Genomic DNA, 15,914 nt, shown 5'->3' on the forward strand with positions numbered 1-15,914 from the left:
TTGTGGACTTGATCATGTAGCCTTGCATAACACAAAAACTAGCACTCAAACTCATATAAGGTCAGCAATCAAGGCAATGAGAATAACTTCAATGAGCCAATAGTAGCAAACTTAGTGAGTAACCACCAATATTCGGCCAACTTGACTTTCAAATCATCCCCTTCCTTAATGGAAAGCTCCTGAAGCTTAAAATCGAGATTGACATGCCGAGTGCGATCTCACACTATATAGCGATAAATGAGATGACTCAAATGCTCAAATGCAAGGGAAAAATATTGTAACTAAGAGTGGAACTCATGAAGCAACTGCTACACAATCTCAACATTGGCAGTGGCATTGCGAGCCCTCCATTGAGGGATGTGATCAAGGTGAGCTAATTGAGGGTCTAACATAGGCTCTAGACCAACAATGAGGTCCCAAAGTCCTTGAGATTCAAGCATTTGTTGCATGAAGTTTGACCAAGTAGTGAAATTTGACCAATTAAAAGGAGTCTTATCTATGAAGGCATTATTGGCCATTGCAATAGGAGTGGTAGTGCTAAGAGATGGATAATGTGTATAATGGGGGCAAGGTGGATAGGGTGGGGAAGTGGAGTATACTTGGGAATGGACCCCAAAGTGCCCACCATGCATACAAGAAGTGTGCATAGTGGTTCCAAAGGTGGGAATGGATGGGCTGGGCATAAGCACGGTGACTGCATGGGTAACCCATGGAGGAGAGATAGAGACATATAGAGCAAAAAATAGAAATCCCTGCGTAGGAGTGACCCATGGAGTCTGTGACAATGCACCATAAACAGAGGATGGAAATCCTTGCATCTAAGAGGCTGATAGATAATTACGTGAGTGCCGAGGGGAAGTAAGAGGGATACCCATCACTGCCATCCTAGGGTGAAAAGAAGTGCTCACTTGTGGATATGTAGAAGGCACAATGTTAAAGTGTGGCATTTTCCTTAATAATATACCAAGGTCGTGGTAGTGAAGTGAGAGTAGGCGGAATATGGTGTGAAGAAATAGTGCTAGGGGTGGAGATAGGGGATCCAACTCCAATTGTGTTGGATGCGGAAGTGGAGTGCAATCAGAGGTTTTGGAGTGAAGAAGAGACAAAATTGAGGTGTGGATCAACAGTGGGTGGGACAAAAGGAATATGAGAAGAGTGGTTTACATTCTCATTGCTCAAATGAAACAGAAGATATAGATATACCTAATGAAGCATGTCTACTTCGAGAGGCCTCTCTATTTAAATTTACATACTGAAAATCGTTGGGATCCTGCACACCAAAAGAAGAAACGTGAGAGGGTTTTGGTTCATACAACACAAGGGGTTGTATGGACCTAACGCTAAGCCTGGCTGACATGAAGAAGATGGATTGCTAATCGTCCTAAATGTCATACATCCTTCATGATTCAAGAGGTGATCACACTCATCAACCGATCTGAATCTAGTAGCAAAGTTGGTAGGAGGGGTGTTGTCAAAATGATGTAACAGAATGGTATGTCCTCATACCATATCAAAGAGACAATAGGGTTTGCAGGGAGAAACAGTGTACGACAAACACTAAGAGAAGAAGAAACTTGAGGAAAACACAAAAGAAGATGATGACAAATGATGAATCACTAAATCATGCTAAGAGAACCAAGCAAATATAGCAAATCCGAAGCTCTGAAGATGATTGCATTGTCTTGTCTAATCAAGTAGCAACACCTAAAGGAAATTTGCACAATAAAGGGAGCGAAGCGTAGTCCTCCGGCAGTAGATTTTCAAAGGTAATGTTGAATGGTGAAGGAAAGGCCAGCCAGTTGTAGAGGGGGAGCAAAACGCAGTCCTCAAGGACTGTAACAAATGAAGGATATGCTGAAATCTCTCCAAGTAAGGTTGCTATCAAGGCGACTGTTAGGCAGCCAGCTAGAAAGAAAACTGAGATTATTTGATGAAGATCTCTCCTTTGTAAGTGGCTATAGATAGGCAACTTTTGGGCAGCCCTTCATGAGTGAAGAATTAAAAAATGCAAGTATCTGATGTAGGACTGATAAAGAGGATGTAACCTATTGTAGACGGCCTGAATTTGCTGCAAATGCAAGCCTAATGATGATGTCAGATGAGGAGGGCTAACACCAGATGATGTAGGCTACAAAATGCCAAGTGAGATGGAAGTAGAAGCCACGAACTGTAATGTCCTTCTCACCAGCCTAATGATGACACTAGGTGAGGAGGGCTAACACCAAATGATGTAGGCTGCAAAACACCGAGTCAAGGTGGATGTAGAAGCCACCACGAACCATAATGTTCTCCTCATGGGGTGTGAACGGCAGTGGAGAGGATGTAGAAATGAGAAAAGAATGTGGAAGAGAGTGACAGAGTATCAAAAGGAATGAATGTGTGGGATGTAGAATGAGCAAAGTCAATGCCATATTTATAGGCACAAAAAACTGTCTCAAGTGGTGCCCATTGAAGTCCCTTGAGTGGTGGCCCAGCTCTCTGGAGTGGCACCCCAACACTAAATAATGATCCAAATAAAGCCTTTTTGGAATAGTAAATGGAAAGTAAAATAGAAATGAAGTAGGGGTAATGTACTGAATGACTTGGTTTCTTAACACCCCCTCTCAGGCCATACAAGGAGCGAGAGAGGAGTGAGAGAGAGAAGAAGATCAACCTTGAAATCCGAGTATTCCACCTGTAAGGTGACCTATAGTGAAGAACAATAGAACAATAGACAAAATGAGCTGATAAAACCCGAAACTCAACCTTGGGAGAGAAGTCACAAGCTTCGTTACTCCATGCTCAAAGGTATACAAAGGCCTAGCCACAAAGACATGGTTGAAACATCCAAAGCCCCAAACTAGCAAGAACATGTAGATCTCGGTATCAATGGAAAGTGATGGGTGAGGAATCAATGGGTGAGATGGCACGGAGATATCAACCACCCCAAGAAGGTAAAGGATTCTCGACAAGGTGTGTGGAGAACTACACAATGAGTAGGGATCCCCTTTGAAACTAAAGGAGTGGGATCCCCCTCTGAAGTAGAAAAGGAATGATCCCCCTCTAAATCCCCCTTGGTGTGAGATAGGGAATCAAGTAACTCATGAATCACGGCCTTCAAAGAATTTAATCATAAAGCAAGTGCCGCCCGCAATCTCAAAGAAGGTACTTGGGGCTCAAAAGCTAGACATCTCCCAAAGGTGGCCTCTTGAAACCAATCTTTCTCCTCGGAGAGGATGGTAGTGACCTAATTAATCAACAATTACCACAAGCATAAAATTCGCATAAACTAAAAATACACACTTACCCACTTTAATCTTGGACAATGGATAGCCTATTCCCCCAAAACAAGCACCCCTTGCAATATTTCTTTAGCTTTTATTGCAAATGGATGGAGTATAAGTAAGATTCTCTTATCTCCTTCCCTAATCCAAGTGCCTCTTGCTATCAAACAGCAAACCTTCAAACCAATTTGCCCCTTGGTTTGCTTGGGGATTGGCCTTTACTCTCCTCCTTGAAAGACAAATCAAGCCCTAAATCTGATATGGGTTGACTGGCCTCTTGAATCTCCCTGAAATACTTTAATTTCAGTTGCAAGAATTCAAGTCCTAGGCCCTCAAGCAGGCATCTTGAGGTGGCTATTAAACCCTAATTTCTGCCTTGCATCAAAGATTTTCCAATATCTCCACCTCTAACAACTCAAATGGCTGGATTTTGCTTAGATAACTTGAGAGATTGCTACAGGATGAGAGAGAATGCTGTAGAGAGAGAAATTTCACAGATTCATAGCGAGAAAAGCTAACAAATTGCTGCTTCCCTACTCAAACAGCCATGGAAGCTATCATCTACGGTTTAGGATCACTAAAAGGCTAATGCCCCTCCCGTATGCTATCACCTACACCAAAAGGACTTTGGGCTGCTCGCATCTACATCTGGAGAGCTCCAAATTGTTGTCACCCGTTGTAGGATTGGTCCTTGGTGGTTGCAAATCACATCAGCAGCACCTCATTGCCCTCTAATAGCCTCCTTCTCTCTCACAATGGCTAGCATAGACTTCCATCAACACCCAAAACGCTTTTTCCACTTGCATGGGCAAGTTTTGCCAAGTGGTAATCTTTTAATCCCATTTTCCAACATTATCCAGCTTATTAAATTAACTCTGAAAATTTAGCTAGGCCAATTTGTCTTCTAAGTATCCCTACACAATTGTTAGCCCTTAGACCAACATTATTTAATTTAGTAATGCCTAATCTCTAATGTCACTACTGACATTAGTGGCCAATAAATTAGTCTAAACCCAAATCTGATATTTGGTACCACCTAGTACCTATCAAACATAACTTATTACAACTTTTGCCCTTGGCATCAATTGATATTATCGGGTCTTGGGACCCACACTATGAAATAATTAACTTGCATCTCATATATGCAAGTCACTTTAGTACATTTGATTAACTTTTAATCAAATGCTAAGCAAAGCAATAAAATTTCAAGTTCTCATGACAAACTATCCCCTTGAAATCCTTGCAATCATCCTTGATTGCATTGCAACGTGCCATAGCATCCGTTGCCACGACTAGAAATACATACTGGCATCATAGTCAAACAACATGTGTACCTATTGCTTAACCATGCTCATGCCCTCTACATGTGAAATTCCAATCACTTAAACCAGTACAATCCACACACACGAATCATATCCACTATCAGAACTATAAGGAATACATCCACATATTAAAACCCAACACTATTTTGGCCACCAAGACATCGTAATGCATGAACTAAGCATAAACAACACCTCATAGCAATAATGAACCACGTGATACTCATGTAAAGCATACATTAGTTGTTGAGCTAACATAAGCATTACATGCTGAATTAGCCACTTAAACAGCCCTAAAAATGCTTAATTAATGAAAAGCAATCTTGGGCAAGGACTCTTATGGCCAAGAAGCTAACATAAGCATTACATGCTGAATTAGACAGTGACAGTGGAAATGACGTACTCTTGGTCTCTTTACACTTTAGTGCACATGCTTTACTTGCAGATGCAGATAATGACATGCATACTTGGATTCTCGATTCAGGTGCTTCCTTTCATATCACCCCTCATCGTGAGTGGTTCTCTGACTATACAGGGGGGCAGGTATTGGCAATGTGTAGTTGCCGTTTCAGCATGGTTTTTTCTTCACACTTCAGCATGTACAGCATGTACCTCAGCTCAAAAAGGGCTTGATTAGCACAAGGTAGCTAGACGACGATGGATTTCATACCACCTTTGGTGATGGGAAATGGAATCTATAAGGGATCTGGAGTGATTGCCAGAGGTTGTAAAAGTAATACCTTGTATTCTCTCCATGTATCTAGTGTGAGTGATCATGTTGTTGCCGTGATCGAGCAGCCAAGTGTTTCTTTATGGCATGGCCGGTTAGGACACATGAGTCAAACTGGAATGAAAGTGCTCTCTCGTTTGGGTTACTTGCCTAGTCTTCGTTATGCTGATTTTTAGCATTGTGATCATTGTGTTTATGGTAAACATGCACAGACGTCTCATAAAAAGTCTCTTTCGCTAAAATCTTCTCCTCTAGAGTTAGTACATTCCGATGTATGTCTGATGCCAAGATTATCTTTAGGGAGAAAGAAATATTTTGTCATCTTTGTCGATGATGTTACACGAAAGATATGGATTTATCCTATTCATAGCAAGGATAAAGTGCTTGACAAGTTTAAAAAATTATTGGCATTGGTTGAAAATCAGAATGATAAGACATTTAAGAGTCTTTGCTCTGACAATGGTAGGGAATATGTGTCCAGGGTCTTTCAGGCATTTTGTGACAACAGGGATAAAAAGGGAGCTCACTGCCCCTCATAATCCATTCCAAAATGACGTTGCAGAGCGTATGAATTGAACCATACAGGATAAGGTCCGTACAATGCTATCCCACGCTACATTAGCCCATGGTTTTTGGGCAAAGGCTGTTATGACAACTGTACACTTGATTAATCAGTCATAAAGCTCTTTAGGGGGGGGGGAGGGGGGGGGGGAGGGGGGGGAAGGGGGGTTCCCCAAGAAGCGTGGCCGGGGCAAGCCACATTCATATACTCACTTCAAAGTGTTTGGCTGCGAGGCTTTTGTGCGCATTCGTAAAGAAAAACGCAGCAAACTTGAGCCAAAGTCTTGTAAATGCATTTTCCTAGGATATGGTGACGAGGGTGAAATGGGGTATAGATTATGGGATCCCGAAAAAAGAAAAGTAGTACGCAGCAATGATGTTATCTTCCGGGAAGATCGCATGCATAAACAGTCCAAAAAGACTGAGGAGATCCGTAGGGCTGTATTCCAGGAAGAAATACCTTTTGGACAGCAAAATATGCCCACCGGACAGTAGCAAATACCTGCTGTAAATGAACCTGTAAATGCAGAAAATAATGCTGGAAATGATCAGCTAGCCTATTGCCCATGATAATGAGCCACTACATGTGTAGGAACAGCCAGAACAGCAAGCTGTTAATGCTGATTTGCAGGGTGAAATGCCATGATAACAAGCTGAAAATGCTCAACAACCAACGAACAATGATCATTGGGTTAGGAGATCGTCTAGGGCTACTAGACAACCTGATAGATTCATTCCTAGTGCAAACAATATGGCTAATTATGTCATGTTGACAGACTATGGTGAACCGTCTTGCTTCAAGGAAGCAATGGATAGACAGGACAGCAAGGAATAGTATAAAGCCATGTTGTTAGAAATGGAATCTCTTGAGAAAAATGGCACTTGGGACTTGATACAATTGCCTAATGGGCAGAAAACACTTCCATGCAAATGGGTTTACAAGATGAAGGTCACTTCTGGTTCCTCACCAAAGTACAAAGCAAGATTGGTTGCGAAGAGATACAAGCAGGAACATGGAATTGACTTTGATGAGATCTTCTCTCCTATAGTCAAAATAACTACATTGAGAACCATTTTGGGCTTGGTTGCAACTGAAGATATGGAGCTCATACAAATGGATGTAAAGCCTGATTCTTACATGGTGATATGCATGAAGATATATATATATGCAACAACCTCAAGGGTTTGTGGAAAAAGGAAAAGAGAAGAGGGTATGTAAACTCAAAAGGAGTTTGTATGGGCTGAAACAAGCACTAAGAGAATGGTATCATAACTTTGATACATTTATGTAGTCTCAAGGTTTCCATAGAAGTCAAGTGAATCACTACTTGTACACCAAGAAGGCAGCAGATGGCAGCCTGATTATCTTGGTTCTATATGTTGATGACATGTTGATTGCTAGCAAGAATACTCATGCCTTGGACTCATTGAAGCAAAGTCTTCATGGTAGCTTTGACATTAAGGATCTTGGTGATGCAAATCACATTCTTGGCATGCGAATACTCAAAGATAGGTCAAAAGGATTACTCTATCTATCTCAACAAGAGTATATCTCCAAGATTTTGCAACGTTTCAATATGGAGGAGGGAAAAACAATTGGGGTTCCATTGCCTCCATATGTGAAACTCAGTGTAGAGAACAGCCCTACATTTGATGATGAGAAGGCTGAAATGGCCAAGATACCATATGCTTCAACTGTTGGCAATTTTATGTATACTACGATTGCTACACGTCCTGACATTGCCTTTGCAGTGGGAGTGGTTAGCGGATACATTGGCAAACCCTAGTAAAAAGCATTGGGAAACAGTGAAAGGTATTATGAGATACCTCAAAGGCACAAAGAATTTATGCATCTGCTTTGGAAAACAGAAGGCATCTATCGTTAGTTTTACGGATGCAAACTATGCTGGTCATGCGAACTGCAGAAAGTCCACTTTTGGGTATGTGTTTACCTTCACAGAAGAAGCTGTCTCTTGGATCTCCAGGCTACAAAAGTGTATTGAATTGTCTACTATATGGGCAGAGTATGTGGCTGCCACTGAGGTATGCAAGGAGGCTTTATGGCTTTCACATCTGGAGAGAGAGCTTGGCATTACAGAGTTACTTATTCTCCATTGTGATAGTCAGAGTACTATCATGCTAGTACGGATTCCCATCTTTCATGCAAAGACGAAGCACATATAGGTGAAGTACCACTTCATTAGAGATGTACTTGGCAACAAGACCATTGAACTTGTCAAAGTGCATACAGATGATAATCCTGCAGACCTTCTCACAAAGGGTCTTCCAGCTGCAAAACAGTTTACTCATTGCCGACAAATGATGGGAGTTAGATAGATATATGTATTTCACCTTTGTACATACCTAGACTTAGCTGATTCTTTTCTCCTCTTAAGGCACATTGCCTTTAGGTGGGAGGTTGTTGGAAATAAAGGGCCCTCATGCCTTTTATATGTGCACGGGTATGAACACACCCTTGGCACTTGTAGATATATATATATATATATATATATATATAAAGAGGTACACTCTCGTTATTGTACCCACAAGTCTTGCTCTCTCTCTCTCTCTCTCTCTCTCTCTCTCTCTCTCTCTCTCTCTCTTTTTTTCGTAAAAGGTAATTGTATTAATTACGAAAAAAATACAAGATTACTGGATTACAAGATACATGATGACACAAAGCCATCATGTGAAGAGGTTTTCTCTTTCTCTTCTCTCTCTCTCTCTCTCTCTCTCTCTCTCTCTCTCTCTCTCTCTCTCTCTCCGTGTCTCGATCCTCGAGCCTCAGAGCTCAACACAAATGAACTTAAAAATCGCAAATGGAGAGACCAAAGAAAAAGAAATGACCAAGGGAGATACAATGGATTATCAAGATGCAGAGGAAGCCAATTGCGATGAAGCCAAATCGAAGCAAATGTGAGAGTGCGCAATGGAAGAGAAACACAAATATTGAGAGAAAAGAGAAGAGAAAGACGGCAGAAAGAGAAGAGAAATCTGCACTAAATTTAAAATGAATGCTGAATAAAATGATGGATTGATCAATCCCTACATGCAGCCCAAAGCTTTAATGAGGGCACCAAATCAGGTTGATGACAATGGCAGCACCAAAGATGGAGGAGTCTGACGTCGGAGGGTGCAACCTGTAGAAAACTGATATAATCTGCCCCACACTGTGAGACAGCTATAAATAACCAAAAATGGCCATAACTGGCCAACCAGCTGCAAGGCAATAAAGTAATGCAGTAGGCCAGTCATAAACTGGCTGACCAGCGTGCCCAAGGTGCAAAAATGCTGACATCAGCAGGTAAACAGGCAGCCCTGCTCCAATTGCAAATACAACCGCTGGAAAAGGTGGAAACTGCACAGTGTGAACACACCTGACACACACTGAAAAAGAAATGCAGACAAACTGAATGCTCTTGAACAGCCAAAGCTCCAATGTCTCCTCACAACCAGGAGATGACTAACTAACAAAATGGCAGGCGTACAGCAAAGACTCACTGCAGAGGCAGCCGGAAAGCCAGTCGAGCCTCTGTCACTCCGTGGTACAAGCTGAGTTGTTTGTAGACCTATCAGCATGCACTTTCTTGACAGCAAACCAATGGCAGCAACAACTTCATTTTGATGCAGAACACATCCAAGATGCAGCATTTGTTGTTGTGGCAGCAGTGTGAAGGCCTAGACCTATCAGCATGCAGTTTCTTGACAGCAAACCAATGGCAGCAACAACTTCATTTTGATGCAGAACACATCCAAGATGCAGCATTTGTTGTTGTGGCAGCAGTGTGAAGGCCTGCAACCACATCAGACGGGATGGTAGTAAGAACTCATGGCAATGAGAAAGTGACTGATGGCAATAGGAGCTGGTAGTAAGAACTAGTGGCAATGAGAAGGCAACTGATGGCGACAGGAGCTGATGCACAAGAGTGATGAAAAACGGTAACAATTGGATGAAAGCGGCAATAGGAGCCGGTAGTAAGAACTAATGGCAATGAGAAGGGAACTGATGGATAGTGACGAACAACGGTAACTGTAGGATGAGAGCGCGTGTCCCGTGGTCCCTTTTTAATGGACTTTTTGAGTCGTTTCTCTTGCTGAAACCTCTTGAGTTTCATTTTTCAATGGAATTTAGGTAGAATTTCTTGGGGTTGTATAAGAGGGCTGATAATCAAGAGTTACATTGGCTTAGTTCTTTGTAGCTTAAGTGGCCTCGACTCCTCAGAGTTCTCACGGTTCCGATGACGGACGAGAAGAATTCGTTCTATGGCTCGAATCAAATCTTGTGTGCCCTGACTAAACTCATGTGCCGTCTTATTTATAAAACTTTGGTTCTTTTCAATTTCAAGGTTCTTTCCTTTGGCTGTCCGTTATTGTACAATGGTACATTGAGGATGAAGCTTTCAGGACAGTGCATAATCTGGGGCATAGCTCGAAACTACATAAACTGGCAGAGAAGATAAAATGTACCGGTGGATCTCGCGGGCGTGGTAATAACGAGGTATACGGGCAAACATCCGGGTATGCTACGCGAAAGCTTGTCTATCGTCAATGAAGATCCAAATGATAAAGGTAGAGCTTCTGGTAAGAATTAGGCCATTTTACAGTGAATGTCGACGAAATGTATCTACACAAAGGCGTGCGGCGAGACATGTTTCCACGATTACTGCGTTCTGAGTTAGCGGACGAGGAAAGCTGAATGAACAGGATGCTGAACAGGATGCGAGTCGTGGCAGAAAACAAAACAGCCAGCTTTCTGCAGACAAACGGATTCCATAATAGGAGCCTACTGGCACTTACCTTCTTCTCCAAAACGCATACTCCGACGACAATCTTCGGAAACCGAGCGGTAAACTCGCTATGGCAAGCACTTTGATCGGCTCCTTCGGTTCCCATTGTGCCGAGTTTATGGCTATTACCTTCCGAGAAAGGAAAGCTCCTTGGTGCCGGGAGAGGAAAGCTCGAGACTGGAATGTCTGCTTCAAAGGCTGTGTACAAGACGTATCTGGGAAAAGAGAGAGCGGATGTCTGTGTATGTGTATATCCCTCGAATCAGGCTCTCAGCCTTCCGAACGGTAGAAGAATCGCTGCACGAAGCTTGAGAATGTTCTGCCTTTACAGGAAGAATAAGCATGAACGTAGGCTTGGTAATAAGAAGAACATAACAACTCAAAATGGTAAAGTGAAAGTGTGAACGAAGCAAGTGTTCCCCGCCCCCAAAAAAACAGAGACATAAAAAAGAAAAGAAAATTGATGTGTAGGTAGGCTTAAGAGGCAACAAATTTCAAATATTAGTTAAACACTGATGCAGCATATACTATGGAACCGACCATTTCTAAGCACCCAAGTTCCATGGAGAGTCCCTAACCCTGAAGAAAGCTCTATTCACCCGCGACCACCAACTCCATGCACAATTTAGGTTCCCAAAGAAGTGTGGTGCCTTAAGATGAGATCGTTGTTGGGTGCATAGCAAGAGAACCAAAGCTTCAGATGAGCCAAAGATTGGTTTTCAAGAGAACCAACGCTTAGTCCAATTACTTTCATACTAGTCTTCGTGTTATATATTATCCTTGTTGTTAAAACATCACCTTAGATTTCCACATGTTGCCTTAACTTGTGTGTTGTTTTTGCCATCTCATAGTTTGGAACTTAGGATGAGGTCACATGATAATTTGCTCAATCATTTGCGCTACACAACAATACGTCATGTGACCCCCGCTATGGACCAAGAAGTTAGAAGTATGTTGTTTGATATGCCATGTCGTAAAAGCGTAATACATAAAAATCATGACACAATGAAATAGATCACATTGGTTAAAACATCACCTTAGATTTCCACATGTTGCCTTAACTTGTGTGTTGTTTTGCCATCTCATAGTTTGGAACTTAGGATGAGGTCACATGATAATTTGCTCAATCATTTGCGCTACACAACAATACATCATGTGACCCCCGCTATGGACCAAGAACTTAGAAGTATGTTGTTTGATATGCCATGTCATAAAAGCGTAATACATAAAAATCATGACACAATGAAATAGATCACATTGGTTAGCTAGCATTTAAAAGACCAAATTTATTTTTAGTAAACCATTAAGGAAAAACAAATTTGGATGTACTAACAATTTGTCAATTTTGTCATGAGAGAGTCATATGTTGAATCTCCTCACCTTTTTCCTTTTTGGCACCTTTCACCATCTCTCACTTTTTACTCATGAGGTTCAGAAGAGAAAATGAGAGGGAAGGAAGAAGGGAGAAAAGGAAAAGACAATAAGTGTAAGCATATAAGTTGCCCCTGTGTTGTGCTGGAGTGAAAGTAAGTGTTTGAGGTACATTTCTTTGGATTTTCATATTATTGGTAAGCAACTTGTACAACCTTGCTCCCCGAGTACCAAGTAACTTCAAACTAGGTCCTTCACCACTCCTAGCCTTGAACAATTGATTTAACCTTGAAATTTCTCCATTGCAAATAGTTGTATTAAATGTTTCTTGAATAGATGGTTTTACCTAGCTTGTGCCTAAATAATGAAACATTGAAATCAAGTAACAAAGGCCCAAAGATAACACATTAAATATATTGTGAAAGTGTATAATGACTTTCTCTCTCAAAATTAATGAATGTGAAACGTGTCCAATCTATAGCAAATTGAGTCGCTTGCCTCAAATATGTCAAAAAAAAGCTTTGAGCAGCCTTAGGATAAGGGTGCTAATTGTGAAACAGTTGTCAAAAGCCAAATATCTTAGGGCTCGTGATGTTACAAAATAAAGGAACATGCTAAGAATCTTGCTTATGTGTCACTCATTGATTTGCCAAAAAGTGGTTAATGTGCCCTTAGCTCCCAAATTTGTATTTTTAAATTGTACAAAGTACTTTTAAAATTAAAAAATCAATAGTGGACTCATTTAATCCCTCTTGATATCCCCTACATGCTCATATATTCAAATCTCAAAAAAATGCAATATGAAATCCCCCTCAAAAATACATCTTTTTCCTTTGGTGTTACCCTAGTTAAAATATTGAAACTATAACATAAGTATGTACTAGCATCTTGTGCCACACACACACAAGGCAAGTGTTACAATGTGTATTTAGCACCTCTCTCTCTCTCTCTCTCTCTCTCTCTCTCTCTCTCTCTCTCTCTCTCTCTCTCTCTCTCTCTCTCTCTCTCTCTCTCTCTCTCTCTCTCTCTCTCTCTCTCTCTCTCTCTCTCTCTCTCTCTCTCTCTCTCTCTCTCTCTCTCTCTCTCTCTCTCTCTCTCTCTCTCTCTCTCTCTCTCTCTCTCTCTCTAACTTAAAGTTCCCAAAAAGTAAAGAACAAATGAAAATTATGCACATGTAAAGTCCTTGTCTCATATCAAAATGCATAGGTAAGGTCTCATTAAATAAGTTTTCGAACATATACCAACTTTCTAGATACATTACTAGGTTGATATCAATTTGGACAACTTAAAAACCCCTGGAAAACTGAATTTGAATCGATATTCAAAATGGTGCTTCATAAATCATAAACTCTTTAAATTATGTGCCAAAAATAATTCATTTCATTGATACGACAACTTTTGTAAGAACTAATATCTATGGCCATAAGCTTGTAGTATTGTCTCTAACAATACATCTAAGAGGACTATGCCGATGTCTAATACTTTTTAGAGTAAGGGAGGTGTTGATGTTTATATGATCAAGAATGGCCACTTTATCATACATTAGGTGATAGTGCTATGTGTGGATGTGATCATCGAATTTTCTAGCACGAACTACCAAGAGCATGACAATTGAGCAAGGCTTTGAGTCTCCTTTTAAAGAAAGCTAAGGAAAATACTTTGGTTAGAAAGATGATTAGGCACCTCAATCAACACTACATAAAAGAAAGTAATCATTGGTCAATGGGCATTTCAACCATTCATGTGAAAGTAGGAAACTTGGCCATGATGTCCACATGTTTTCTTTTTTTGGGAGTTGGGGGGGGGGGAGGGAGGAGGAGGAATAGGAAGAAGATAGAAATAATGTTGTGTTAATGTTCAATCACAAAATAAAATGGGCAAGAAAACTTAATAAACTCATTTTTAAATCAATCACATTTCCAAATTCATCCATTAATCTTCTAATATCTTCATGATCATAAAGCTAATAAACACGATTGTTGCTCATTTTAGTTTAATGGCTTTTTCCTCAATTTCTTTGTTAGAAAGAGATTATGAAAAAGGTAATTCTCTTCTTTCCATGCTATGCTTACATACTTTCTTAACTTTTAGACTTGAAAAGAGGTTTGATGCCTTCCACAATTATAGCCAACTTCATAACTCTTACAAAACTTAATGTGTTTCGCTTATCATGACAATTCAAAGAACTTCACATGGAATATGATGTTGCTCCCACTATGGAAATACAATGTTGCATAGATCCAACAATCATTTCATTGGATTTGACATTAAGTCTCTAGAATCATGTGTGTCCGTTTCATAATAAATTACTTTCATGATGCTTACAGACTAAATTTTATTAATGGTTGTTTGTTAAATTCATGATGTTTGTGGATTATTATTTACGATTGATATAAGAATGCAATCTGTCAAATTATATTTGATAGTACCTATAATTTTATTCCATAGAAAGTAATTTTCATAACCCTTTTAGATCATCTACAAAGTAGTATATTTTCAATATAAACACCCTAACTAATTTACCATCTTGCTCATAACACATAGCCCCACCTAACCTACTCTATGCAACATCAATTCCACTTCAACTATAACTATATAACCAAATTGCATTGGAATCGTTGACGCTCTTTAAGTAAATGCAACCAAACAAAGAGAAAAACTTTTCTCCTAAGACAGTCCTGGTTCTAATGATACTATATTTATAACTAAACAAATAAAAATTTAGGTTATTCATAGATTGATTTGTATCTCAAGAGCTACATTTAAAGGTAGACTCAAACGAAGGATTTGAGAGAGATTTCTAAAGAGGACAATGTTTGATCCAAAGTCCACAGTGGGAACATGTTACAACTATAATGAGCAGCTTTGCAAAAAAGAAGAGTAATGACTAATTTTTATATGGGAGGCAAAAGAAGAAGATCCCATGTACGAGATACAATTAAGTTTTAAATGAATGTTATATGCTCTCTCCACCATTAGTAAAACATGACTCTTAAGACTCTTGATTGATGTCAAATGTCAATAGACCCCTTACATCCCTCATGAAGCTCACCACAATAGATATCAATGACTCTTAAGGTTCTTGATTGATGTTGAATGTCAATAGACCCCTTACCTCCCTCATGAAGCTCACCACATTGGATCATAGCTCTATTTTATAGATCCACAAGTTGGACAAGCAAGTGACACCACATGTGAAGTAGTAATCTCCACAAAACACATGCACGCATGCACACATGGCTGCACGCACATGTATGTGGGCACACACACGCATGCATGGACACACAAAGAGGCTTGGGACCTCAATTGGCCCATCATCCCACCTCCACACACACACACACACACACACACACACACACACACAGAGAGAGAGAGAGAGAGAGAGAGAGAGAGAGGTCTTAGTGTCAATCTATACAAATTATAATAACCACTGACTATATCAATATGGATATTCAAAATTAGATGAAACAAACCCTAAGAAATAATTGAATCAAATTTTTTTGCCTTCTTGCCATGTAGGGTGCACCTCATATATAAGTCATATCCATCATGTCACGAGTAGTGTTTTTTAGTGATGGAAAATTCAAAGGAGGAAGAGATAGAACTAGTCTTGTAGGAGCTTGAACATCAACCTCTTGCCTCATATCTACTATCAAAGCTAGTGTGCACAATCATGTTCACTATCAAGCTTTTTGCACACACAAGGACCATGACCAAAGGTTGATCTTTGATGTCACTAAAGAGGTCCCATCTCTTCTTGTGGCAAAGGTGCCCAACAACAAACTCTGGGGTGGAGACACGAGTCTTAATCTTGGTTGAAGCAATGGCCATAGTGAGGCAAGCTCAACCACAAATGGCTCTATTGGCGCACGCGCACACACAG

The 15,914-nt window shown here is 40.4% G+C and overlaps 1 protein-coding gene across 1 annotated transcript in view; it reads right to left on the reverse strand.

The window, feature by feature from the left end:
* The window catches only part of LOC148029832 (inositol hexakisphosphate and diphosphoinositol-pentakisphosphate kinase VIP2-like), a 269,020-nt gene extending 257,956 nt beyond the window's left edge, over nucleotides 1-11,064 (reverse strand). Inside the window, exon 1 of the mRNA XM_087686139.1 lies at nucleotides 10,671-11,064. Coding sequence (XP_087542265.1) covers nucleotides 10,671-10,766 — 96 coding nt within the window. The 5' untranslated portion in view covers nucleotides 10,767-11,064. The remainder of the gene's footprint in view (nucleotides 1-10,670) is intronic.
* Nucleotides 11,065-15,914: the final 4,850 nt, after the last annotated feature.

The sequence above is a fragment of the Lygodium microphyllum genome, chromosome 10 (assembly GCF_053477565.2).
Source record: "Lygodium microphyllum isolate KBCC chromosome 10, Lygodium_microphyllum_v1.1.10, whole genome shotgun sequence".
NCBI classification, from domain to species: Eukaryota; Viridiplantae; Streptophyta; class Polypodiopsida; order Schizaeales; family Lygodiaceae; genus Lygodium; species Lygodium microphyllum.